The 25,640-nt window shown below is 38.5% G+C and overlaps 1 protein-coding gene across 1 annotated transcript in view; it reads left to right on the top strand.

Moving 5' to 3' along the window:
• The window catches only part of LOC125681589 (transketolase-like protein 2), a 32,818-nt gene extending 13,533 nt beyond the window's left edge, over positions 1 to 19,285 (top strand). The window contains exons 7-12 of the mRNA XM_048921746.2: positions 6,521 to 6,717; positions 7,225 to 7,338; positions 11,678 to 11,885; positions 14,489 to 14,703; positions 18,605 to 18,821; positions 19,010 to 19,285. Coding sequence (XP_048777703.2) covers positions 6,521 to 6,717; positions 7,225 to 7,338; positions 11,678 to 11,885; positions 14,489 to 14,703; positions 18,605 to 18,821; positions 19,010 to 19,185 — 1,127 coding nt within the window. The 3' untranslated portion in view covers positions 19,186 to 19,285. The remainder of the gene's footprint in view (positions 1 to 6,520; positions 6,718 to 7,224; positions 7,339 to 11,677; positions 11,886 to 14,488; positions 14,704 to 18,604; positions 18,822 to 19,009) is intronic.
• The last annotated feature ends 6,355 nt before the right edge of the window (positions 19,286 to 25,640 follow it).

Here is a 25,640-nt window from a genome sequence, read left to right as displayed (position 1 = left end):
TTGAAGATTGTGCAAATATTCGCATTTCCAGCGAGACCAGAAAATATTGGCCAAACCCTGTACGCGCTTCCATTCACTCTTCAGAATGTCCTTTGAACTGAATGACCCAATAGTATCTCCAATATCATACTTATGAGATTTCTGTGTGAGTAATAATGATGGTGATAGTATGGTGGGGCTATCCGGATCAGATGACAATGAAGTTAGAGGTCGGGCATTAACAATGGCTGATACTTCAGCCATAAGAGTGTTCAATATATCATGAGTCAAATTATGCTGGTTAGATAGCATTGAGTTAAGAATCCTCTTCACCACCCCGATCAAGCGTTCCCATGCTCCACCATAATGTGCAGAATGTGGTGGGTTGAATATCCATTTAGCATCAGATGATAATAGAAATCTCTGCACAGAGTCATCCTCAACATTTACACGGTCAATTGCTAGATCATCTAAGGCCCCGATGAAATTGGTGCCTCTGTCAGACCGAAAAATCTTTACTGCACCACGCACAGCAATAAAACGTCGTAGCGCGTTAATAAACGCAGCTGAACTCATAGAGTCGACTAGCTCAATATGTATAGCTCTGGTCACCAAACATGTGAATAAAACTCCCCAACGTTTAGAATTTGCACTGCCCCCGCGAGTCTTTCGTGTCACTACATGGTAAGGTCCAAATGCATCTACCCCAACATTCGAAAATGGCGGTCCTGGTTCTAAGCGATCTGCCGGCAAGTCAGCCATCTTTTGTGATGCAAGGCGTCCCCTCATTTTGCGACAAGGTACACAAGCTGATATCACGGATGATACCAATCGCTTACATCGAGTTATCCACAGGCCAGCGGAACGAATGGCACCTTCGGTAAAGAGTCTGCCTTGATGTAAGACCTCACTATGGTAGTGTCTAACCAACAGCTCAGCTAGATGATTCCGACCAGGGAGAAGTATCGGATGCTTTGACTCAAACGACAGGAGTGATTTCCCTAGACGTCCACCAACCCTGATGAATCCATCATTGTCCAAATATGGATCCAAAGATGAAATCTGACTTGTTTTTGCAACGGCCTTGCCTGCGTGGAGGCAATTGGTTTCTTCTGGGAATACTTCCCTCTGAAATTCTTTGAGCACATGATCATGTGCCTCACGGCGGATATCTACGAGACACAGAGTCTCACATGGATGTAGATTTCTATGACTTCGACGGTTTCTCCATAGACGCACAAAAAGCTTCAATCGAGCTATCGCATTCACAACAGATTTCCAACGTGAAAAACGTTTGAATCGGAATGTACCGAGTCCATGAATTGGCGCAACACTTGTCATCAGACTAGTTCGAATTTCCTTGTCGGAATCTGGATCCAGCAAATCAAAGGAAACTGGTTCCTTGTCAGTTTCAACAGATGGTGATGGCCCCCTTAACCATGCGCTATCCTGCATCTCATGAGCATCGATTGATCGTGTACCATCGTCCGCAGGATTCTTGTTTGTGGGTATGAACCTCCATTGGTGTGGAGACGTAGCTGAATGAATTCTAGCGACACGATTTGCAACGTAGGTGTGAAAACGGCGTGATGTATTGAATATGTACCCAAGCACAATTTTGCTGTCTGTATGAAAACGGAAGTCTTGCAGAGATATATATAAGTGCTCAGAGATTGTTTCAGCAATTTCAACTGCAAGAACTGAAGAACAAAGTTCAAGCCGTGGAACGGTATGTCCTTTTAAAGGCGCAACCTTTGCCTTTCCGAGGATGAACCCCATATGTGTTGGGTCTGTAAGATCACTAAGATAGGCAACAGCGGCTATTGCCTTCTCGGAGGCATCGCAGTAAATATAAACTTCTTTCCGACTGCAACCAGAATATGACACAGGTAAGTATGGTCGATGAATTCGCACATCATAAAGATCGAGCAATGAACTTCTCCAACGATCCCACTCTGAAAATAACTCTTCCGGAAGTGGTTCATCCCAGTCAACAGTTCCATGAATCAAGTTTCTGAGGAGGAGTTTCCCTTTGATCACAACGGGAGCCATGAAGCCTAACGGATCATAAATACTATTTATTGTAGACAAAACACCCCTTCTTGTAAACGGCTGTTTGTCATGGGAAGAACGAAACAAGAATGAATCTGTACCTAGATCCCATTTCACACCCAAACTCGCCTGAACTGGAAGAGAATCCTTCCGCAAGTCAAGGTCCTTAATGTCTTTAGCAAGATCATCATTGGGAAACGCAGCCATGACCTCATGGTCGTTAGACGCAATTTTGTGCAAGCGAATATTACCTCCTTGCAGTAGAGCTGTCTGTGCATCCTTGACAAGAGTAATAGCACTACTGGGTGTTGGAAGCGATGCAAGTCCGTCATCCACGTAAAAATCCTTGTCGATGTACTCAACTACTTTCGGATCCGCGCCTTGAATGCAAAGTCGTAAGCCATAAGTGGCAACGGCAGGCGAAGGCCGGTTCCCGAACACATGTACACACATTCGAAATTGTACCAGTGGCTTGTTCAAATCACAGTCCTCGTGCCACAGAAAACGAAGAAAATTTCGATGTTTCGGATCAACACGGAAACAAAAGAACATTTGCTGGATGTCTGCGAGTATGGCTACGGGTTCTCTTCTGAATCGCATCAAGACCCCAAGTAGGCTGTTAACCAGATCCGGTCCAGTCAATAGAACGTCATTTAACGAAAGGCCATTAAACTTAGCTGAGGAGTCAAATACCACGCGTGCCTGACCTGGCTTCTGGGGATGGTAAACCGCAAAGATCAGCAGAAACCAACATTCTTCCTCTGGTTGTAACGGAGGAGCCCTCTCTGCATGACCGTTCTTGAGTATCTTTTGCATGAACTCTATGAAGTGCGAGGCCTTGACAGAATCATTCAGCAGACTCCTTTGCAAATTTCTGGCTCGCTTGAATGCCATTGAATAGTTGTTGTCAAGCCTAGGCCGATCAGGTCGAAATGGTAGAGGTGATGTCCAGAATCCCTCTTCATCCCTATGGAATCCTGCTCCAACTATGTCTAGAAATTGTCGATCCTCAACAGACATGCCTACCTTCTCATCAAGAGGCGTTTTCAGGAAAACCGGATCATCACTCAAACGGAGAACACTCTGACAAGGTTCCATACAAGTAGGACGTCCGTTCGGCAATATTTGTGTCTTCAATACGTTGATGCAAGGTGGGATATGGTAACTCCCAAGGCAGGTTTCTCCCACTATGGTCCAGCCTAGAGGCAATCTCTGAGCAAATGGTTCAACGTCAGACCCAGTACGTTGTTCAAGCACGTGGTGTGCTTTCAAAAGGTCTCTTCCAATTAACAAGGATATGTTGGCCTTAGAATCTAATGGTGGTATGAATACTTCAATGTCAGAAAGATGTGAGTATGCTCGTGCAATCTCTGGTGTCGGGATCTCACTTCTGTTCTCAGGTATGAATTCACACTCGGTTACCATTGGCAGATCAAGGCTGACTGATCTATCCAATGATTCGACGACTAGTTCAGATACACGTCTTCCCCAAGTATTAACTTTGCCTGTGGATGTAGACAAAATATATGGAGACTGAGTACTGCCAACATCGAGCTTATCAAAGAGATATGGGGTACCTAAAGTGCTTGTACTCTGGTCGTCAATAACAACATAAGTCTTAAATGCACGTTCTCTGTGATCTTTAGGGTAGATCCACACTAACTGTATCTTGGCACATGATTTGCCAGAGAATCCTTCGCCACAGACTGTGGTGCACGCTGTCACAACTTCACCAGCCAAGGCTTTAGGTTGAATCTCCCCGCCATGCGAAATTGGTAAGTTACGACTGTAAGTAAACCTTTTGTCATCCTCTCGGTCCTCATGAAGAGCTGTAGGATGTTCACGCTGACAAACACTACAGGTAACCTTCTTTGAACATTTTCGAAAGTCATGCCTTTGAATTTCACAGCACTTCAAGCATACTGTCTTTGATCGTAAGAATTGTCGGCGTTTTTCAATAGTCATAGAGCGAAAAGCACGGCACTGATTGAGAGTGTGGTTCGAGCTCTCATGATAAGGACAAGACACTAGCTTAGTATGCGATTCAGTCTCCTTAGCATCCCTATCAAGTGAAGTCTTTTTAGTGGCTATTTGCTGCACAGTTTGTGTCTTGGGTTTCGACTGCTGACCATTAGATTGTTGTGATTCGTACATAAAGGATGGATTGTTCTTAATCCTTGCCATCTCCTTCACAAACTGCAAGAATTCCCTAAATGGAGGAAATACAGCATGGTGAGTAGTCTGGTATTTTGCAGCCCTGCTTGTCCATTTCTCTTGTAGTGATGGCGGTAGTTTACAAACAATGGGCTTGATCCCTGACGAAGAGTCATAATATGCGAACTGATTGGCATTAATTGGGTCATCTTTTAAAGATGCTACTTCCGACAGTAGATCTGCCAACTCGTAAAGTCTCTTGGGATCCTTGACAGTTATCTTTGGAAAGTCACTGATACGCAATTTTAACGCTGATTCTAACATTTCTGGTGTTCCATAACACTCGTCAAGTCTCTCCCAAATCAGTCTAAGCGCTCGGCTTGGATTGTGAGGATTTGCATTACGTATACGAAGAGCAGAAACCTTGGACTTGCTCCCAAGATACCGAATCATGAGGTCAACTTGATCAGTTTCATCCACATCCATATCTCTCATAGATCTCAAAAAGTTAGATTTCCAAACTTGGTAGGATTCAGCAGTATCATCAAATTCCCATTTACGCTTTGAGAGCAACCCTTTCTTTAACATGAAGGTAACAAAATCATTGGAGTGATTAGTCGAAGCATGGTGCTGTGAATTATTCAAATTCGTAGAGTCCAGTTGATGAGGAGGTTCAAAATATGTTGTATTTTGTTGCGGGCAAGGGTGAAATGTTGGGGCTTCCGGTCTAAGTGTCGAGCCAAAGTTGTCTATTGTGCTTCTGATTCCATTGATACGCCTCTGTTCATCCAAATGACTTTGGGCTAGCTCGGATTTCACAATATTGCCATCTAAGGCATCTGCTGCAGCGTCAGCCATGGCAGCCTCCTTTTGAAGAGAGACACGACGAAGCTCAGTCTCGATATCTAAGGCTTTCTTTTTAAGCGAAGCTTCTTCATCCAGAAAATCCATGGCAGCCCTCGCAGCCTCTGCTTTAGCTCGTTTATCCTCTGTACTAACTGACGAACGGTTCGAACGAGATGAGCGATTCGATGGTCTTAAATTAACACTACTGCGAGTATGTAGCGACCCGACTTCTAGTCTAGCTTTAGCATGCTCCAGTCGAACCATAGTTCTTTCCACTTGAATACTTTTAAGTGTTTGATCATCCTGAACCCTCTTGTGCAGCTCCAAACTTTCCTTCGTGTAGCACTCATATAAATAGTTAAGATAATGATCTATGAGGTCAAAACACTTTCGCGACTCGGCTTTCAGTCCAATTTCTGTGATGTACGGATCATCACTTTCACTGTAGTTAATGAATGAAGTCACAATTTTCCACTGATCCTTGATCTGTTGATCAATTTGACTCACACGTGACTGGAACTCCTCATACTTCTTTGCTGTTAATACTCTGACACGTTTACTGTGTGCATCTTCTGAAGATTCCAACTGACGTAAGGCATCAGTTGTAAGACGTTGTATGTTATCTGAGATTGGATCCGAGATTGAATCCATTTTGTCTGACTGGCTAATTAAAGTCCTTTTACTGTGCTGGTATAGTCGTGGACGTCACAGCCAGTTAACCAAGAAAGTCCAAAATACGAAATCCACTGTATTTAATGTAACTTTATAACAATGTTGTGGTAAAAGGACTGTAGTAGGCCAAACTCGACGTGAAAATGTTTGCAGAAGTTGTACCGTTCAGGCGGAAGTAGTAAACAAACCTTTTTAAATGTTTGTCAATTCGACCCATAACTTATTCGTACAATAAACACCACAGGGTCAAATGCTGTCTAACGTGTTTCATACCGATTGTTAGGCCGTTCTTGGCACACTGATTTTGACTACGGATAACTCCGTTTACCTGATCAAGATATAGAGCTCATGGCGGGTGTGAACGGTCGGCAGGGGATGCTTACTCCTCCTAGGACCTGATCCCACCTCTGGTGTGTCCAGGGGTCCGTGTTTGCCTAACTATCTATTTTGTATTGCTTATGGATTTATGAGATTGATCACTGTTCGTTATCTCCACCTTTTATTGTAATTATTTTCCGAAATTGCTAAATTTATGTAGTTTTTACAATCAATCTAGTTCATTTTGGGACATCATTTAAATTCAAGTGTCCTATTTTTGTGAATTGCCAAGATTTTACATGAAAAAGTGAAGATAAAGAACATTGATCAATCTCATAACACTTATAAGGAATACAAAATAGAGAGTTGGGCAAACAGTGACCCCTGGATATACCAGAGGTCAGATCAGGTGCCTAGGAAGAGTAAGCATCCCCTGTCGACCTGTCATATTCACCGTGAGCCCTATATCTATATTGATAGAACAATTATATCACGGTAGGCATTGAGGATCAGGAAAACTGGCATGGTAAGCCTTTGTCTGCAAAATCAGAGGCAGCAATCCGGTCTCTCACAGAAAGTATTAAGAATAAAGGGCCCCATGAACTGACACCAAAAGTACCCGATAACATCGCCAAACCTGTCAACATCACCAACATAAGGCTGTCTGAACCTCCCACCTACAATAGAGAAGCTCAGGTAGGTTTTTAATATTCCAGTGTCGATACACACCGATAACTCCTCACATCATTATAAATTGATAAACTGATTTGTATTTATCAAAAGAAAAGAGCAGATTGACATTTAGATATTGAAATAAACAAAGAGATAAACACCTATTTACCGAAGTAAACAGATTGACATCTGTTTTCTGAAATGAACAAATAGATTGTCCTCTACTTGTCAAAATCAACAAAAAAGATGGCCACTCATTTAGTGAAAAAACGAACAGATTGACAATTTCTTACCAAAATCAATAAACAGATTAACGTCTGCTTACCAAAATTAAGAAACAGGTCGATATCTACTCACACCGAAATCAAACAGATGGACATCTAATTCAGCTAATTCTGTATGCAGTATCAATTAAAAAGGAAGCTCAGTCAAAAACCCTCTCAAATAGATGCAGAGACGTTGATAGCAAGTGCCCAGTATGCCCATCTGCAGTATTTTTATTTTATGTTGGTTCATAACTTTCCTTGGTAGGTTACCACGAGAGCTGCTTATGGATCTGCCCTTGTGAAAATTGGCAAGAGTAATGACAGAGTGATCGCAATGGATGGGGATACTAAAGATTCAACATTTTCCATCAAGTTCAAGGTTTGTGAACATGTACACTGCCATTCAACTACCTCAGAAGCCCATCGCAGATGAAGATACCTCAATGTGTGTTTTTAATTGCTAAACGCATGCGCTACCGCGTAAGAGGTACGAACATGTGATGGAAGTATTTTGTATAACGACCTCTGCTGGCTAATCATAGAATACTAAATATAACATCGCAAATTTATGTTTCACAATATATACGCAGCAATCTTATCAAGAAAAATTCTTCTCAAGAATCAATTTGTAAGCATCCCCAAGTAGTGCAGAGGAGTCCATCGTCGAAAACCCACGGTTGGTCGCTCTACGATTACCTACCGTGGGTCATTTCGCTGGAAGGTGTATCTTGACTTCTATATGCGATTGGTCGCTTTATCATTCCTTATTGCGATATTCAGCCAATGAAAAGGCTCCTTATTTCCAGTCCTCGGTAGCATAGAAAACATGCTTTCGAAGCCAAGATTTCGACTACGTTTAAGTTGGACAAGTTACAATAATTTCAGCGAAATGCTTTATCTGCATTATTGAAGCGGAGGGTGTATTTGTGTCTATAAAGACAGGGGAGGAAAAAGCCTGTGTTACCAAGCGTTTGTACAGGTCTACACGAGTTCGTAGTTCCATCATAAGGGAGCAATGTGGTTTTTTAACAGACTTGGTATTTCATCGGTTTCTATAGGTATGTTAAACTTGCTTGCGTATGAAATAATTTGTTCTATTTGTGTTGTCGGCAAAATGTGAGCCAGTAATTGTGACCTTTCTCGTAAAAACATAATTGATGTCTCACCTACGCTAATTACAAAATGACATGTATACGGGATTGTAAGACCATATCTTAAAGGGAAAGGCAGCCGAATTTTTCTTTACAGGATTAATTATATGATAAAGATTTGCCATACTATTATGTTGATATACGGCGTAAATAAGCTTCAGTACTAATTTGAAAAAGTTAAAAATTGAAATTCCCGCTATCTATAGAGGCTGCCATGATGTGGAACTCTTTTGTATTCAAGACCACAAAAATCAATAAGTTTGACGTCACACCGTCTATTCCGGTTTTGATGAGATTCTAAGATCATCCACAGGTGCTTGGGTTAACACCACCCCCCCCCCCCCATAAGCTACACGAGTTGATTTAATTATTTGTTCTTGAAAATATTTCTGATGAATGTCAACAACGTCTTGCATACCCTATAGTCCAAAATAATTCAAAATAAGCCCTTTGAAAAAAATACCCTTACTGGTTATTATAACAGAACTTATAATAACCAGTGAGGGTATTTTTTTTTTTAAAAAGGGCTTATTTTGAATTACATGTATTTTGGACTTTATGGGTATGCAAGACGTTGACATGCATTAGAAATATTTTCAACAAAAAAATTCATTAAATCAACCCATGTAACTTATTCGGAAGGGGGGGGGGTTCCTGAACCCAAGCACCTGTGAGATCATCAAAGTTGTGCATGTGGTAGATTTAACGAATAAATAGGTCGATGCCTTCCTGGCAGGCAGTTAATTACACTAATGCGAAGGGGAGATGTGAATAAAGGTTGGTTTTTCTCTCTCGAAATTCCCGACTCAACCAAGTCATTTGAAAAGAAAAGACTACGTAAACTGTGGATCCATCATTTGCCTAGTGACAAGTTGAGGTTAAGACATTTGTATGAAGAACGTTTACCGTCTGCCTTGTCTTCGACTCGACTGAACGTCTTCTTTTCTCAATTTCTTCTTGCGAAAGAACGGGCTCAAATCTATACGGCTCCAAACTTAACTGTTCGTGACTTGTCATGTTTTCAGTGCTGCTGATGAAATAAACCGGAATAGACGGTGTGACTTCACAAATTAAACTTCAATGGTCACTCTCTTAGAGGCGGGTAATTTAAAATACATGATAGATTAATATTGATTTAATTGTTAATCAAGGATTTTTGTTGTTAAAGACCGTCAATTACGATATCAGTAAGTAACACTTTATTCATAACAGAACTTATAATAACTTTGTAGTAATACTTTATTCATAAAAGCCAATATGTGGTTAGGGTTGCCTTTTCCTTTAATTCAAATTTGCATCTAATTTTTAAATTGTATCATGCATGACTGATTTTATTCACGTGCCATGAAGCAGTGATGATAATAAACATACCAGAGGCGGATCCAGGATTTCCAAAGGGGGAGGGGCACATGTGAAAGTGAAGTATTAGTTAAAATAATCAGCCATTTTGGGTGACAAATCTGGAGTTTTTGATAGTGGCACAACATAACACACACACTTTCATGGGCGCCGCCATTACAGCTGACACTTTGAGTACCGGAAATATTTACGGCGATTCCCATTGGTCCTCGATAGGTCACGTAAGATCACGCATATTAATGTGTTATGCGAAAATATCGGTCTTGTGACCCACGGTAGGTTATCGTAGAGCGATCGACCGTGGGTTTCCGACGATATGCAGTGTCAAGTTTCTTCAAATTGTAGTCCCGAGATAAGGTTGGAGCCGCAATTGAGGCGCAAACGTTTTCATAAACATCTTTAGAATTTTTCATTTCAATCACAGCAGGACCATGATTAGTCATATTGATGTGCAAGCATCTTCAGGTCCTAGAAATTTAATTTTGTTCAATTCAGGGGTCTAGTGGTAGGGTGGGTCTAAAATAGGAGATGAATTTTTTTTAATATGGAATATACAAGTATTTGATTAGAATAGATTCTTTTCAAGAGTAAAGGGTCACAATAAATTATATCAAAATGCAAACGTGCCTAAGGTGTTGGGATTCATTTTTTTAAATTCAAGGTATTAACCCTGGGGTAAGGGTGGATCAAATATAACATAATGCATAGATACAGGAGAGAAATTCTTCTCCAGAATAGCAAGGTCATATTAGTCATATTGGTATTGTGGCATCATGTTGTGTGACAGTTATGTCATGACCCTTCGAAGCAAGGTTTGAGTCACAATATCGGATCAAAATTTTTCATGTGAGTAAACGTTGAAAAATAACCATCTTAATAAATTACAGCAGCTGAAGGAGGGCCAATTTTAGGTGAGCGATGTGGCCTCTGGGCCGGTTGTTATTTCAATCAAATAAACAAAACAGTTTTATAAATAACATAGCAGTGATCATTGTAGATGATCAGGGAAAAAATACAGGGTGGGATGGGGTGGAAGTCCTGACCTTAAGCATCTGTAGTACAAAACAAAAGGAGTGAATATGGATATGTTCAATACAAAAGAAGACACATGATATATTAATCAATAAAACATTTTATTGGTGAAAAATGTAACGTATGAATATTGAAAGCAAAAAAGTGTGGTCACTGACAAGACTTGGTAAACCATCCTTGTATTAACTTACGTAAATTGACACAGACCTACGTGAAATGTTTTTCTGACCCACATGGCTAAGTTTTACACAGACCTACGTGAAATGTTTTTCTGACCCACATGGCTAAGTTTTACACAGACCTACGTGAAATGTTTTTCTGACCCACATGGCCAACTTTAACACAGACCTAAGTGAAATATTTTTCTGACCCACATGGCTAACTTTAACACAGACTAAGTGAAATGTTTTTCTGAACCACATGACTAACTTTAACACAGACCTAAATGAAATGTTGTTCTGACCCACATGGCTAACTTTAACACAGACCCAAGTGAAATGGTTTTCTGAACCACATGGCTAACTTTAACACAGACCTAAGTGAAATGTTTTTCTGAACCACATGGCTAACTTTAACACAGACCCAAGTGAAATGTTTTTCTGAACCACATGGCTAACTTTAACACAGACCTAAGTGAAATGTTTTTCTGAACCACATGGCTAACTTTAACACAAACCTAAGTGAAATGTTTTTCTGACCCACGTGGCTAACTTTAACACAGACCTAAGTGAAATGTTTTTCTGACCCACATGGCTAACTTTAACACAGACCCAAGTGAAATGTTTTTCTGACCCACATGGCTAACTTTAACACAGACCTAAGTGAAATGGTTTTCTGAACCACATGGCTAACTTTAACACAGACCTAAGTGAAATGTTTTTCTGACCCACATGGCTAACTTTAACACAGACGCAAGTGAAATATTTTCTGACCCACATGGCTAACTTTAACACAGACCTAAGTGAAATGTTTTTCTGACCCACATGGCTAACTTTAAAACAGACCTAAGTGAAATGGTTTTCTGACCCACATGGCTAACTTTAACACAGACCTAAGTGAAATGTTTTTCTGACCCACATGGCTAACTTTAACACAGAAGATAACACCAGGATAACAACGTGTTAAAGATAACCACGAAAAACTGGGCCCCCAGCTGGTAAAGTTGTTTCATTGTAGGAGGCTTTTCCTGACCGCTTTATCGAGTGCTTTATTGCTGAGCAGAATCTGGTTGGTGTAGGAATTGGCTGCGGAACCAGAGGCCGAACTGTTCCATTTATCTCCACGTTTGCAAGCTTCCTGTCCAGGGCATTTGATCAGATCAGAATGGGCGCCATTTCTCAGACAAATGTTAACTTTGTGGGTTCTCATTCTGGTGTTTCTATTGGTGTGTATTTCTTTCTGTATCAAAAACAAAAAGTTGAATCCATATCTTTTAATCTTAAATTCAGTTTCACGCAATTGTAAATCATTATATGGCAAAATAGAAGAAAGCGTCCAAAGTTTAAACTTCGCCACCCCACTGACCACAGATCGTCGCTGCATTCGCTGCTCCAATGAAAACAGATTTCGTAAATTTATCATCTCTCTCTCTCTCTCTCTCTCTCTCTCTCTCTCTCTCTCTCTCTCTAAAATCATTGGGTGATGATTGTAGCCCTGTCGTCACTGCTCCAACGCCCTTGTACCCACGTCTTTCTTGCATCGGTGCGACAGATTTGTACATGTATCGTCTGCACCGGAAGTATCGAGGGCTAATAGAATTTTGAAGTCACGTGACTGTAGTGTGTAGATTTGAAATAAAATTGTTTCGATAGTAACTAAAAACTCCTTTGAATCACCTATGAACGAAATACATTGATAGCGAGCGAAGCTCGCGTCGCGAAGCGGCGCGACGAGCTCGCTCCAATGATTACGCAATTGAGTCACGTGATTTGCTCTTCATCAGCTGAAAAATGATGGGGACCACCCATAATGCCTCCGGGAAAATGTCGCCGTCACTGCGGTATACTTCATTGACAACCCCGTAATTAAAATAATTAGATTGTCTAGAAAGTACCATAAACGTTTTTAAATTCTAGACAAGCTTCCTCATAGCTTCAAACATTTTGTTTTTGCTTGGTTCGAGAGAAGAAAAAACATTGCAGCTAATATGACGTCACAATTTGTGTTAAATGAAGAGGCGGATAAAAGTCATGTTGCAAGATGTTAATGGACTTCGCTCGTCTCAACGGTCACACCGTACAACATATTATACCATACCATTTAGTAATTATCAAATTTTGACAAACATTCACATTTTTCTCGAACCATGTTCACTAAAATAATTGATTTTATTATAACTCAGAATGTTTTTGCTATATAAATGTTAGTTGAATAAATGCTATTTCTTCTAGATAACGCTAGCCGTGAAATAGTTCCTGAACTATCTCACCCTAGGGAAATAGTCTCGAAACTATTTACTGGATGCTATATTTTCCCGCGTTTTCTTTTCTGCGACGTCAAAGTCTGATAACTCTAATTAGTTTACCACTCGGATCACCTCGGGCGATTCCATCTAGGCTAATGTCGAATGTTAGTTTATTATAGGATTGAACATTATTTTTGAAGAATTTATCGATGTGTAAACTCCGGACATTTTACTCACAAACTGAATAAAAGTGCGAAGCATTTTTATGTTTAAGTTTGTGAGTAAAATGTCCGGAGTTTACACATCGATAAATTCTTCAAAAAGAATGTTTGATTCTTATAATTTCAATTCATTCACTTTATTGACAATTGCAAAAATTTGAATAGTTTCCCCGCACTATGTTATTCATTTTCAGGCGTGTTTGAATACATCGCGATTTCGGATTTATTGATGTGTAAACTCTTGTTCAGCTTTATTTTTGTCCAATCAAAACAATTGTTATAAATAACATTGGAATTATTTCACTTTGGTATGTCCGACACAAGTAAAGTCTACTTCGGAATAATAAAACACCTATTTACTGACTATTCGGACAATAGCAAGTTTATTGTCCCCCTCGGCTGCGCCTTGGGAAATAGTTGCTGTCTTGGGGGACAATAAACTTGCTATTGTCCTCATAGCCAGTAAATAGATGTATAATATTTTGTGTGGTAGACCCCTGGTGTTGACTACATATGGAGTAGACAGTCAGGCTATGCCAGTTATTTATCTAATGCCCCCTTATTCACAATAGAGTGGGTGAGACGTGTAAAGCTGTACACAGACATTCATGATTTAATACAGTCAATGGCCTCTAGATTACAGTTTTTCATAACCAGATTGTTATATTCTTTTCATTTTGCTGCAGTTTTAAAATGTTTGAATTGTCTATTTCAAAGAAAATGTCGGCATTTTAAAACACTTAATGATTAGAATTAGTACTGTAACAACACATGAATCTTTCAATTTGTACTCGGTTTAGGACTGTTTCATTACCATCCAAAATCGTTACCTTAAAAACTTTTCATTGTACCGTTTCTAGTCCAAAGCAATATGTTCTCATAAAAGACCAGTCTCTCTTGATGAAACACTTTGTTTTTCCCCGCATATCCAATTCGAACTTTGTTGGTGCTGCGTCATTGCAAATCATTATGGTGACAGTATGATCGCTTGCTTTGGATTTGAAACAGTATTGTAAAATTGTACACAATTGATATTCTCAAAGATATGTAGGTAACTCATCAACGTTTTGGTAGAAAATAAATATAGATTGAAAAAAAACCCAGAAAAGGAGATGGAGACAGCTGTTTTTGATTCCCCAAAACACTTGCATACTCAAAAAACATTTTTGCTTTAACTTGACATCTGAAGTACTTAAAAATTCACTCAGTATATATATCACGAAGATAATGGATACTTTCATTATATTTGGTGTTGACGAGATATGGAGTAGACAGTCAAGCACCCAAGCATAGGTCTGTCCTCTTTGTGTGACTCATTTCGAAGTCACCACCTGTAGTATGGAAATATTGATTATGGTCCAGGTGAAGACGGTCCCTCCGAGATGGCGCTGGAGGATCTGTCTATGTTCCGCAGTATCCCCGGCTCCACCGTGTTCTACCCTAGTGATGCCGTGTCTACTGAGCGGGCTGTAGAGCTGGCAGCCAACACCTCTGGTGTCTGCTTCATCAGGACTACCCGTCCAAACACCCCCATTCTGTACAATGCAGACGACAACCTGCAGATCGGGAAAGCCAGGGTAGATATCATTATTTTTTTCAAGAAGAATTTTCTATTCCACCAAAGAAGATGCAAACCTCTGATTTAGTTATTAATCTAAATTTAGTTTGATGAATGTTTCATTTCCTAAAATTTTGGCCATTGTTCTGCTGAATTAAATTTCATTTGAAATATAAAATTCTGAATTAATTTCTTGGACAGAAACTCTGTTCCAGAGCAGAAATTTCCAACTTAATCAATTTTTGTTCCTTCCTTCACCAGAAAGGGGGGGGGGATATTACGTATTATATATCAGCCCAATCCTGCGATCCAGTCTAGTTATATATTATATGTTAGGATGAGGTACCCATTATATATACTATGATGTCATGACCTCCTAAGTTACATTATGAGGATATTCCCAAGTTATCCAGAGAAGAATCTATGCTTTTAGAAGGTAAAATTACATTGAAGGAGGCTTCTACAACACTAAGTAAAATGAAAGCAAATAAATCACCAGGCTCTGATGGGTTCTCAGCTGAGTTTTTTAAGGTTTTTTGGAAATACCTTGGTACATTTGTTGTAAGGTCTATCAACTATGCATATGAAAATGGCACTCTGTCAAAAACACAGAGACATGGAATTATTACACTTTTACTTAAAGGAGACAAACCAAGACACTATCTTAAAAACTGGCGTCCAATTACACTTCTGAACACTAAATATAAAATAGCTTCTGGTACCATTGCAAATAGATTAAAGATTTACTTGGATAAACTTATCAATCCTGATCAAACTGGCTTCATTTCTAATAGGTATATAGGAGAAAATACTCGACTAATTTATGATATTATGCAGTATACTGAAGAAGAAGAAGAAATCCCAGGTCTTTTACTACTTATTGACTTTGAGAAAGCCTTTGATACCCTCTCATGGAATTTTATACAAAAGACCTTAACTTATTTTAAGTTTGGACCTGATATTCATGAATGGGTGAAATTATTCTATCATAACATCATATCTACTATTAACCAAGGTGGCAATCTCTCGGCATCTTTCAACATTCAAAGAGGATGTAGACAAGGTGATCCTTTATCACCTTATATTTTTCTTCTTTGCGCAGAAATTTTAGCTATACAAATAAGAGAAAATAAAAGTATTAAAGGTATAACTATAAATAACAATGAAAAGAAAATTTCACAACTAGCCGATAATACATCAATTATACTTGATGGTAGCAAGGAATCTCTTCTAGAAACAATAAAAGTATTGCGACACTTCTCTGAAATGTCAGGACTAAAAGTTAATTTTTCAAAAACCAATACAGTATGGATTGGATCAAAAAAATATAGTCAGGATACCCTTTCTAAAGACTTTCATCTGAATTGGGGGACTTTTAAGTTTACTCTACTTGGAATTAATTTTGATGTAGAATTACAGAACATGTCAAAACTAAATTATCAGCCAAAGCTAAGCAGAATAAAATCAATCTTAAATCAATGGGAGAAAAGACATTTGACACCAATAGGAAAAATTACTGTTATCAAAACTCTAGTCTTGCCTCTATTAAATCATATTTTTATGGCAATTCCAAATCCTGATGACAGCTATTGTAAAGAATTAGATAAACTATTCTTTTCTTTCTTGTGGAGCCATTCTCAACATAGAATTAAAAAAGAGGTAATCGTAAAGCAATATGAGGATGGTGGGTTAAAAATGATCAATGTAAAGGCTTTTATAGCCTCTTTAAAATTGTTTTGGATGAGACAACTCCTTTTTTCAGATAGGGGATTACATAATTTTATACCAAATTTAGATCTTAATAAAGTTACTACATGTGGAATAGAATACATAAAAAACATTAAGACATCGCTGAAAAACAAATTTTGGGTTGATGTATTTGATTCTTGGATTGAGCTACAGCTTAAACAAAATCCATTTACAGTAACAGTAGATACTCCAATATTTTACAATTCTAACTTTCTTGTGGGTGGGAAAGCATTTCTTAATAAATCCATGTTTCTCAATAATATTAAATACCTTAATGACCTTATTGATGAAGAGGGTTTGTTCCTGACTTATGAATCTTTCTGTAACATTTATCCAAAAGTAAAAATCAATTTTTTAGAATATATGAGTGTCATAAATGCTATTAAAGCATGGATGAAAAAAGTCAAGTTTGATAAAAAAATTAATTAAATTAACAAACCCTCTGATTATGTCGAGTATATAGACTCTTCTACGATGCAAAAAATCAAGACAATTTTATACTCTTCTCAATCAAAACTGCACAGAACCTACTGGTAAAAGAAAGTGGAATGAAATATTTGAATTAAATGACACAGAATGGAAAATGATCTTCAGACTGCCCTTTAAAGTTACAAGTAATTGTAAACTGCAGTGGTTTCAATACAGAATTCTGAACAAAATTTTAGCTTCAAACTCATACTTATTCAAAATCAAAATTAGAGATGATAAGAATTGTACATTCTGTCAGATAGAAGAAGAAACAATTGAACATTTGTTTTGGGAATGTGATAGTGTTCAGCATTTCTTAAGAGAATTTGAAGTTTGTTTTGAACATAAGACCAATCTTCAAATATCAATAACAAAAAATAATTTTATTTTTGGATGAAAAGAAAACTATACAAAATAATCTTGTTCTTTGGCTGAAATATTATATCTATACTATGAGGTGTAAAGGGAAGACACTGAATGTAAATGTTGCGATATCGCTAATGAACACATTTTATGAAACTCAAAGACATATTGCATATAAAAATGGTGAAAAAGATTTGTTTGACACCTGCTGGAACCGCTGGAATCAATTATTTCATTGAGTGTTTGTTTGCTGTTGTTGTTTTGGTTTTTTTGTTTTTTTTTTGAAAATTATCTTTTTTATAAATTTCAATATATATGTACCCTTTTAAAATATATTAAATAATGACTGAACTCCTCTCTCTCTCTCTCTCTCTCTCTCTCTCTCTCTCTCTCTCTCTCTCTCTCTCTCTCAGAAAATAATATATACATATACCTTTGATAGTTCTTCTAAACATTTTGTACAAGTTTCTTTGCAGAATGTATGTATATATATACTGTATGTATGTTTAAAAAAAAAAAATATATATAAAAAAAAAAAAAAAAAAAAAAAAAAGTTACATTAGGGTACATGTGTGTTATGAGATATGAGGCATTTCAGGACATGTATACTAAGACAAACATCACGAGAGTAATGTTTCCAGTTGCCAATCTCTGTTTTTGTCGAGAATGTTTGAATTCTCGAATTCTGAAACCGCCGCGGTGGTGTAGAGGTAGAGCGCTCGCCCCGCATGCGGAAGTTCAAGGTTCGAATTCCGGCCGCGACAGACGTAAGTCATTAAAACGAGTAGTGACAGTTCCATCACCAAATGCTCAGCATCAGGTGTGAATCTCAAGGGTTCTCGGAGATGCCCTTAAAAATGGATGTCTCATGTCACAGTAGGTGTGGCGCGCTAAAGAACCCTCGCTGCTCAATGGCTGTAAGCGCCGAGCATAGGCCTAAATTTGAAGCTCTTTATCGGTATTGGTGACTTCTTCTTATGAGTGAAAAATTCTCAAGAGGAACGTCAAACAAGATACAATCAACCAATCAATCGAATTCTGACCAGAGAATTTCAAACCTTCCACTTAGCATGATAGTTACTTATTTGAACATGACCTTTCAATTAGCTGAGTTTTGATACATGCGTCAGGGGAAACATGTATATATCGAATGACTGGTTACTGTCTCGAAATATCTTATACATATATTTTAGCGAGGAAAATAATATGTGATAAAGGACAAGCCTTGCTTTTACTTGAAGTGGGGACACAAATTCACAAAATTTGCTCAGCTTTACAAGAGAATAGGATGACCTTCGTTGTTCTGTCATCATCATTGTATTTGTGAATTCTATTTGAAGGTGGTACGTAAGAGTAACAGCGACAAAGTGACAGTGGTCGGTTGCTGTGTTACTTTGTTCGAAGCCCTGAAGGCAGCAGACAAACTAGCTATTGACGGAGTCAACATCCGAGTGATCGATCCTTTTACCATTAAACCCATCGACGAAGAAACAATTCGAAAAAATGCCAAGGAGACAGGGGGAAAGATTATAACTGTGGAGGACCACTATCCAGAAGGTCAGATGTCTGGACTCTTCCAGTTAGATTATAGAATGTTGTTCACTGTCTTGTGCAACATAATTAATGAAAATGTTAAAAGTGGGTTATAAATAAATCAACAAATATTTCTCATTGCTAGCTAGACAGATAGCAAGATTGTCACCATCCATCTCCGTATTCACTTTATTAAACCATTCTCAATTTAGGTGGTCTTGGTGAGGCTGTGTGCTCCGCTGTCGCTTGCTGTCGTGCGATCACCGTGAAGAAGCTTGCTGTACCGGAAATTCCGCGATCTGGTAGGAGTGATGAACTCCTAGAGAAGTATGGAATCAGTGCCAACTGCATTGTCAAGGCTGTCAACGAAATGTTGTCCCAGTACTAGAGAACTGCATTAAACACCAGACTATGGAGATCATTTATGTGCATACTTTATGTGATGAAAATTACACTAGATGTAAGATAAGATAAATGTGTGAAGAATAGCTTGTGTTACGCGTGTTATTTTCAAATTTTCACAGATTATGAGCAATAGATATTCTCACTGCCGCATTTCGTCTTCATTCCATTACTGTTGGAAAGTATCTCTAATAGTGCGATAGAAATGAAAGAGTTAAGATAACAAACAGTGTTCCGTCTCATAATTCCTATCATTAATACGAAATTAAGAGTGCGACAAACACAGAGCCCTGGACGCACCATAGGTTGATCAGGTGTCGAAGAGGGTAAGCATCCTCTGTTGACCGGTCACCCTCACCGTGAGCCCTATATCTTGATCAGATAAACGGAGTAACCCGCTGTCAAAATTACTATATCAAGAACGTCCTAACAATTCGTATGAAACACAACAGACAACATTCGACCCAGTGATATATCATTACAACGACCGTAGACTTTGTGAAATGCGGACTTTAAACGAGACTGTTGAAACTCCTATAAAATCAACTCGATTTCAAAACACATCACACACAGAACAAGCTCGTCCGTATCGAATGAGTTGAGAGACAAAACACCGTATACATGTGTGTATAGAATATTGCTACATAGATATGGGACGTTTATGATGGAGAAGCTGAATTCATCCCATTTTCATAAAGTTATGTTATTAGTTTGATGATCAATAACATATCCAAGTATGAAGCCGGTATGGAAGACGTGTTATGTCTTTTATTTCGAGTTCATTAAAATATATCGAATCGACATATATGAATGAAAATGGGTATTGTTGATAGATAAAACATCGTGGATATATCTAAATATTGTGTTGAAGGCCACAGCAAGATATTTTTTTCTTCTTATATAAAAGTGTTTGAATAACTTCTGCCTCATAAGAATACAAAAACATCCGACAAATGTTCTACCAAACCCCTGTGTTTGTTCCTCACGAAAATTATATATGTATTGATATACATGTATTGAGAGTCTCCAGTAGGATGCAAACTTCCGGTGCTTTCGATAAGTAGGGACGGACATCGAGGACGTTTCGGATCACTAGATGTTTAATACGGCATGTAGACATAAGCAGACGATAGGGATAAGTCCTTGAATCTTTTCCAACATAGATCTCGCCAGAAAACGGTAGGCAGAGAGGATAATTTGTTTAAGATAAGCCGTGAATCGGGGGCCCCCAGACAGAAATTAAAGATGGCGAGTATCGTCCCTTTACTTTCTTTTTAATGTACATATGATACATATTGGGGTTTTTTAAACCACAAAAAAGCAGATTTTGGTGGTGGATTTATCATTCGGGAATAAATGATACAAAACTTCAATTTATTAATCGTGAAAAAAATAATACAAAACTTCAATATCTGACAACCGAGCCCCTGTGGTTTATATTTGTTTCATGCGTATGTGAAACAAAATACAGATCAAATTATTTTGCTGATTTGCATGGAATATTGAGAGTGTGGAAGTCATAAAAACTGGAGTAATCACACCAATACTGCAATATTGTGTCATCGTTTCAGTTACTCTTAATTTTTAAGAATCACGTGATTAACCCTTCTTTTTTTCTTTTTTACTCAAACCACGTGTTACATATGTACGTCACACCAACAAGTGCAGCGAAATCGATAATACTATCGAAGATGCAGTTTCTGTTTCAAAAATAATGCTAATGTATAAGGGAACATTATGCAAACATTCCAAAAGATGAGAACATTTGCCAGACACATATATCTTCCATAGAGTCCAATCTCACCAGAAAGTTTCAGCTTAGGAAAATAAAACCACGGTTCTGATGAGGAATTCTCAATTCTTCTCTATAAATGCAGTTCTGCAGCTGATATAGAGGAGACGTGGGGACATGCCTAAATTATCCAAAGAATGAGGCACATAACTTAAATTGAATTTCCTTGAATTGAATGACATAATGTAATTACATATACATGTGTGCAATGTATGTTGTACATGATATCGGCTTAAAGATCGAATTAGCACGTATTGAATGACAAATCTAAACCGGAAAATTTTCTTAGCCCTCAGCAATGTAATTTACATTTCATTTCCGAAATCCTGTGTAGATCTTTGACAAGGTTAATTATCTCTTGTAGTCAAGAGCTCCGATGTGAAGATGATGACATTCAGCGATTAAATGCGCCTTATGTCCGTTTAAGGAGGTATGCTACATCAGAGAAATTTGATGTAGATGAAAAATGGAGGATATGTTCAACAATATTTTGAAGTTGAAAATTTTCAAATTTACTTTATTTTGTCAAAAAATACAGTTTTAGTAGAAGGTAATCTGAAAGAAAATTAAAACCCCTGTTGGACTTGAGCCTGCGACCTACAGTTCAGCAGTCGGTATTCTTTTTTTTCTCTTTTTGCAGTCGGTTTTCTAACCCACTGAGCTACTCGGCTAGGTATTTAAATGGAAAAGGAAAAGTCAAATATTGCTGATATCGATTTTGTCATCCTTTTTTAGCTCACCTGAGCCGAAGGCTCAAGTGAGCTTTTCTGATCACATTTTGTCCGGCGTCCGTCTGTCTGTCTGTCCGTCTGTCTGTAAACTTTTCACATTTTCATCTTCTCATGAACCACCGGGCCAATTTCAACTAAACATGGCCAAAAGCATCCTTGGGTGAAGGGCTTTCAAGTTTGTTCAAATGAAGGGCCATGTCCCTTTCAAATGGGAGATAATCACAAAAATGCAAAAATAGGGTGGGGTCATTTAAAAATCTTCTTCTCAAGAACCACTGGGCCAGAAGAGCTGAAATTTACCTGAAAGCTTCCTGACATATTGCAGATTAAAGTTGTTCAAATCATGGTCCCCGGGGGTAGGATTGGGCCACAAGAGGGGATCAAAGTTTTACATACAAATATATAGGGAAAAACTTTAAAAATCTTCTTCTCAAGAACCACTCAGCCAGAAAAGCTGAGATTTACATGAAAGCTTCCTGACATATTGCAGATTCAAGTTTGTTCAAATCATGGGCCCCTGGGGTAGGATGGGGCCACAATAGGGGATCAAAGTTTTACATACAAATATATAGGAAAAATCTTTTAAAATCTTCTTCTCAAGAACCACTGAGCCAGAAAAGCTGATTTTTACATGAAAACTTTCTGACATAGTGCAAATTCAAGTTTGTTCAAATCATGGCCCCCGGGGATAAGATGGGGCCCCAAAGGGGGATCAAAGTTTTACACACAAATATATAGGGAAAAACTTTAAAAATCTTCTCAAGAACCACTAAGCCAGAAAAGCTGAGATTTACATGAAAGCTTTCTGACATAATGCAGATTCAAGTTTGTTCAAATCATGGACCCCGGAGATAGGATGGGGCCCCAAGGGGGGATCAAAGTTTTGCACACAAATATATAGGGAAAAACTTTAAAAATCTTCTTCTCAAGAACCACTAAGCCAGAAAAGCTGAGATTTACACGAAAGCTTCCTGACATAATGCAGATTCAAGTTTGTTCAAATCATGGGCCCCTGGAGTTGGATGGGGCCACAATAGGGGATCAAAGTTTTATATACAAATATATAGGAAAAATCTTTAAAAATCTTCTTCTCAAGAACCACTCAGCCAGAAAAGCTGATTTTTACATGAAAACTTTCTGACATAGTGCAGATTCAAGTTTGTTCAAATCATGGCCCCCGGGGGTAGGATGGGGCCACAATAGGGGATCAAAGTTTTACATACAAATATATAGGAAAAATCTTTTAAAATCTTCTTCTCAAGAACCACTGAGCCAGAAAAGCTGATTTTTACATGAAAACTTTCTGACATAGTGCAAATTCAAGTTTGTTCAAATCATGGCCCCCGGGGATAAGATGGGGCCCCAAAGGGGGATCAAAGTTTTACACACAAATATATAGGGAAAAACTTTAAAAATCTTCTTCTCAAGAACCACTAAGCCAGAAAAGCTGAGATTTACATGAAAGCTTTCTGACATAATGCAGATTCAAGTTTGTTCAAATCATGGCCCCCGGAGATAGGATGGGGCCCCAAGGGGGGATCAAAGTTTTGCACACAAATATATAGGGAAAAACTTTAAAAATCTTCTTCTCAAGAACCACTAAGCCAGAAAAGCTGAGATTTACACGAAAGCTTCCTGACATAATGCAGATTCAAGTTTGTTCAAATCATGGACCCCTGGAGTTGGATGGGGCCACAATAGGGGATCAAAGTTTTACATACAAATATATAGGAAAAATCTTTAAAAATCTTCTTCTCAAGAACCACTCAGCCAGAAAAGCTGATTTTTACATGAAAACTTTCTGACATAGTGCAGATTCAAGTTTGTTCAAATCATGGCCCCCGGGGGTAGGATGGGGCCACAATAGGGGATCAAAGTTTTACATACAAATATATAGGAAAAATCTTTTAAAATCTTCTTCTCAAGAACCACTAAGCCAGAAAAGCTGATTTTTACATGAAAACTTTCTGACAGAGTGCAAATTCAAGTTTGTTCAAATCATGACCCCCGGGGATAAGATGGGGCCCCAAAGGGGGATCAAAGTTTTACACACAAATATATAGGGAAAAACTTTAAAAATCTTCTTCTCAAGAACCACTAAGCCAGAAAAGCTGAGATTTACATGAAAGCTTCCTGACATAATGCAGATTCAAGTTTGTTCAAATCATGGCCCCCGGGAATAGGATGGGGCCCCAAGGGGGGATCAAAGTTTTGCACACAAATATATAGGGAAAACTTTAAAAATCTTCTTCTCAAGAACCACTAAGCCAGAAAAGCTGAGATTTACATGAAAGCTTCCTGACATAATGCAGATTCAAGTTTGTTCAAATCATGGGCCCCTGGAGTTGGATGGGGCCACAACAGGGGATCAAAGTTTTACATACAAATATATAGGAAAAATCTTTAAAAATCATCTTCTCAAGAACCACTCAGCCAGAAAAGCTGATTTTTACATGAAAACTTTCTGACATAGTGCAGATTCAAGTTTGTTCAAATCATGGCCCCCGGGGGTAGGATGGGGCCACAATGGGGGGATCAAAGTTTTACATACAAATATATAGGGAAAAACTTTAAAAATCTTCTTCTCAAGAACCACTAAGCCAGAAAAGCTGAGATTTACATGAAAGCTTCCTGACATAATGCAGATTCAAGTTTGTTCAAATCATGGGCTCCGGTGGTTGGATGGGGCCACAATAGGGGATCAAAGTTTTACATACAAATATATAGCAAAATCTTCTCAAGAACCACTAAGCCAGAAAAGCTGATTTTTACATGAAAACTTGCTGACATAGTGCAGATTCAAGTTTGTTCAAATCATGGCCCCCGGGGGGGATCAAAGTTTTACATACAAATATATAGTTAAAATCTTTTTCTCAATAACCACTAAGTCAGAAAAGCTGATATTTACAAGAAAACTTGCTGACATAGTGCAGATTCAAGTTTATTCAAATCATGGCCCCCGGGGGTAGGATGGGGCCACAAGTGGGGGGGGGGGTTCAAAGTTTTACATACAAATATAGGAAAAAGCTTTAAAAATCTTCTTCTCAAGAACCATTGGGCCAAAGAAGTTGACATTCACATGAAAGCTTTCTGACATAGTGTAGATTCAAGTTTGCAAAGGGTAGTTTGGGCCATAATAGGGACTAAGGTTTTACATGCAAATATATATGGAAAGTCTTCAGATATGGGCCAAGGTGACTCAGGTGAGCGATGTGGCCCATGGGCCTCTTGTTTAAAGGAAGTCAGCCATTATGACGATGTAGAGTACTACCTTAAAATCATCTCGCTGTAATAAATGTATGGTCGATAATGTATAATGATTCATACATAACATGGGGATTTATGTTGCAGAATGGGACTACAAACACGATATTTAATAAAAATTTGTTGAAAACAAATATTGACATTAAATGTTTTGGTTTTTTAAGAAGCAATGTTTCTTTTCTGACATCTATATAACAATTCAGAGGATGAAGCTACCGTGGTTTTATCCAGCAGTACTCTGAATCATTATACGGGCCCCGTGACGACTTCCCGACTCTGGAATCCTAACAGGCTTCAGAAATGTGGTTAATGAATGGCGAAAATAACGAACAGAGATCAATCTCATAACGCCTATAAGCAATATAAGATAGGGAGTTGGGCAAACACGAACCCCTGGATATACCAGAGGTGGGATCAGGTGCCTAGGAGGAGTACGCATCCCCTGTCAACCGGCCACACCCGCCGTGAGCCATTTATTTTAATCGGGTAAACGGGGTCATCCGTAGTTAAAATCAGTGTGCCAAGAACGGTCTAACAATCATTATGAAACACGTCAGACAGCATATGACCCAATGATAGGTTGTATTGACAAACTAGATCGTTATAAAGGCCATAGAATTTGCGAAATGCTGACATTAAACGAGACTGTTGGAA

The sequence above is a fragment of the Ostrea edulis genome, chromosome 2, assembly GCF_947568905.1.
Source record: "Ostrea edulis chromosome 2, xbOstEdul1.1, whole genome shotgun sequence".
NCBI lineage: Eukaryota > Metazoa > Mollusca > Bivalvia > Ostreida > Ostreidae > Ostrea > Ostrea edulis.
The sequence above is the reverse complement of the archived record's forward strand: the minus strand, read 5'-3'. Positions and strand labels throughout refer to the sequence as shown.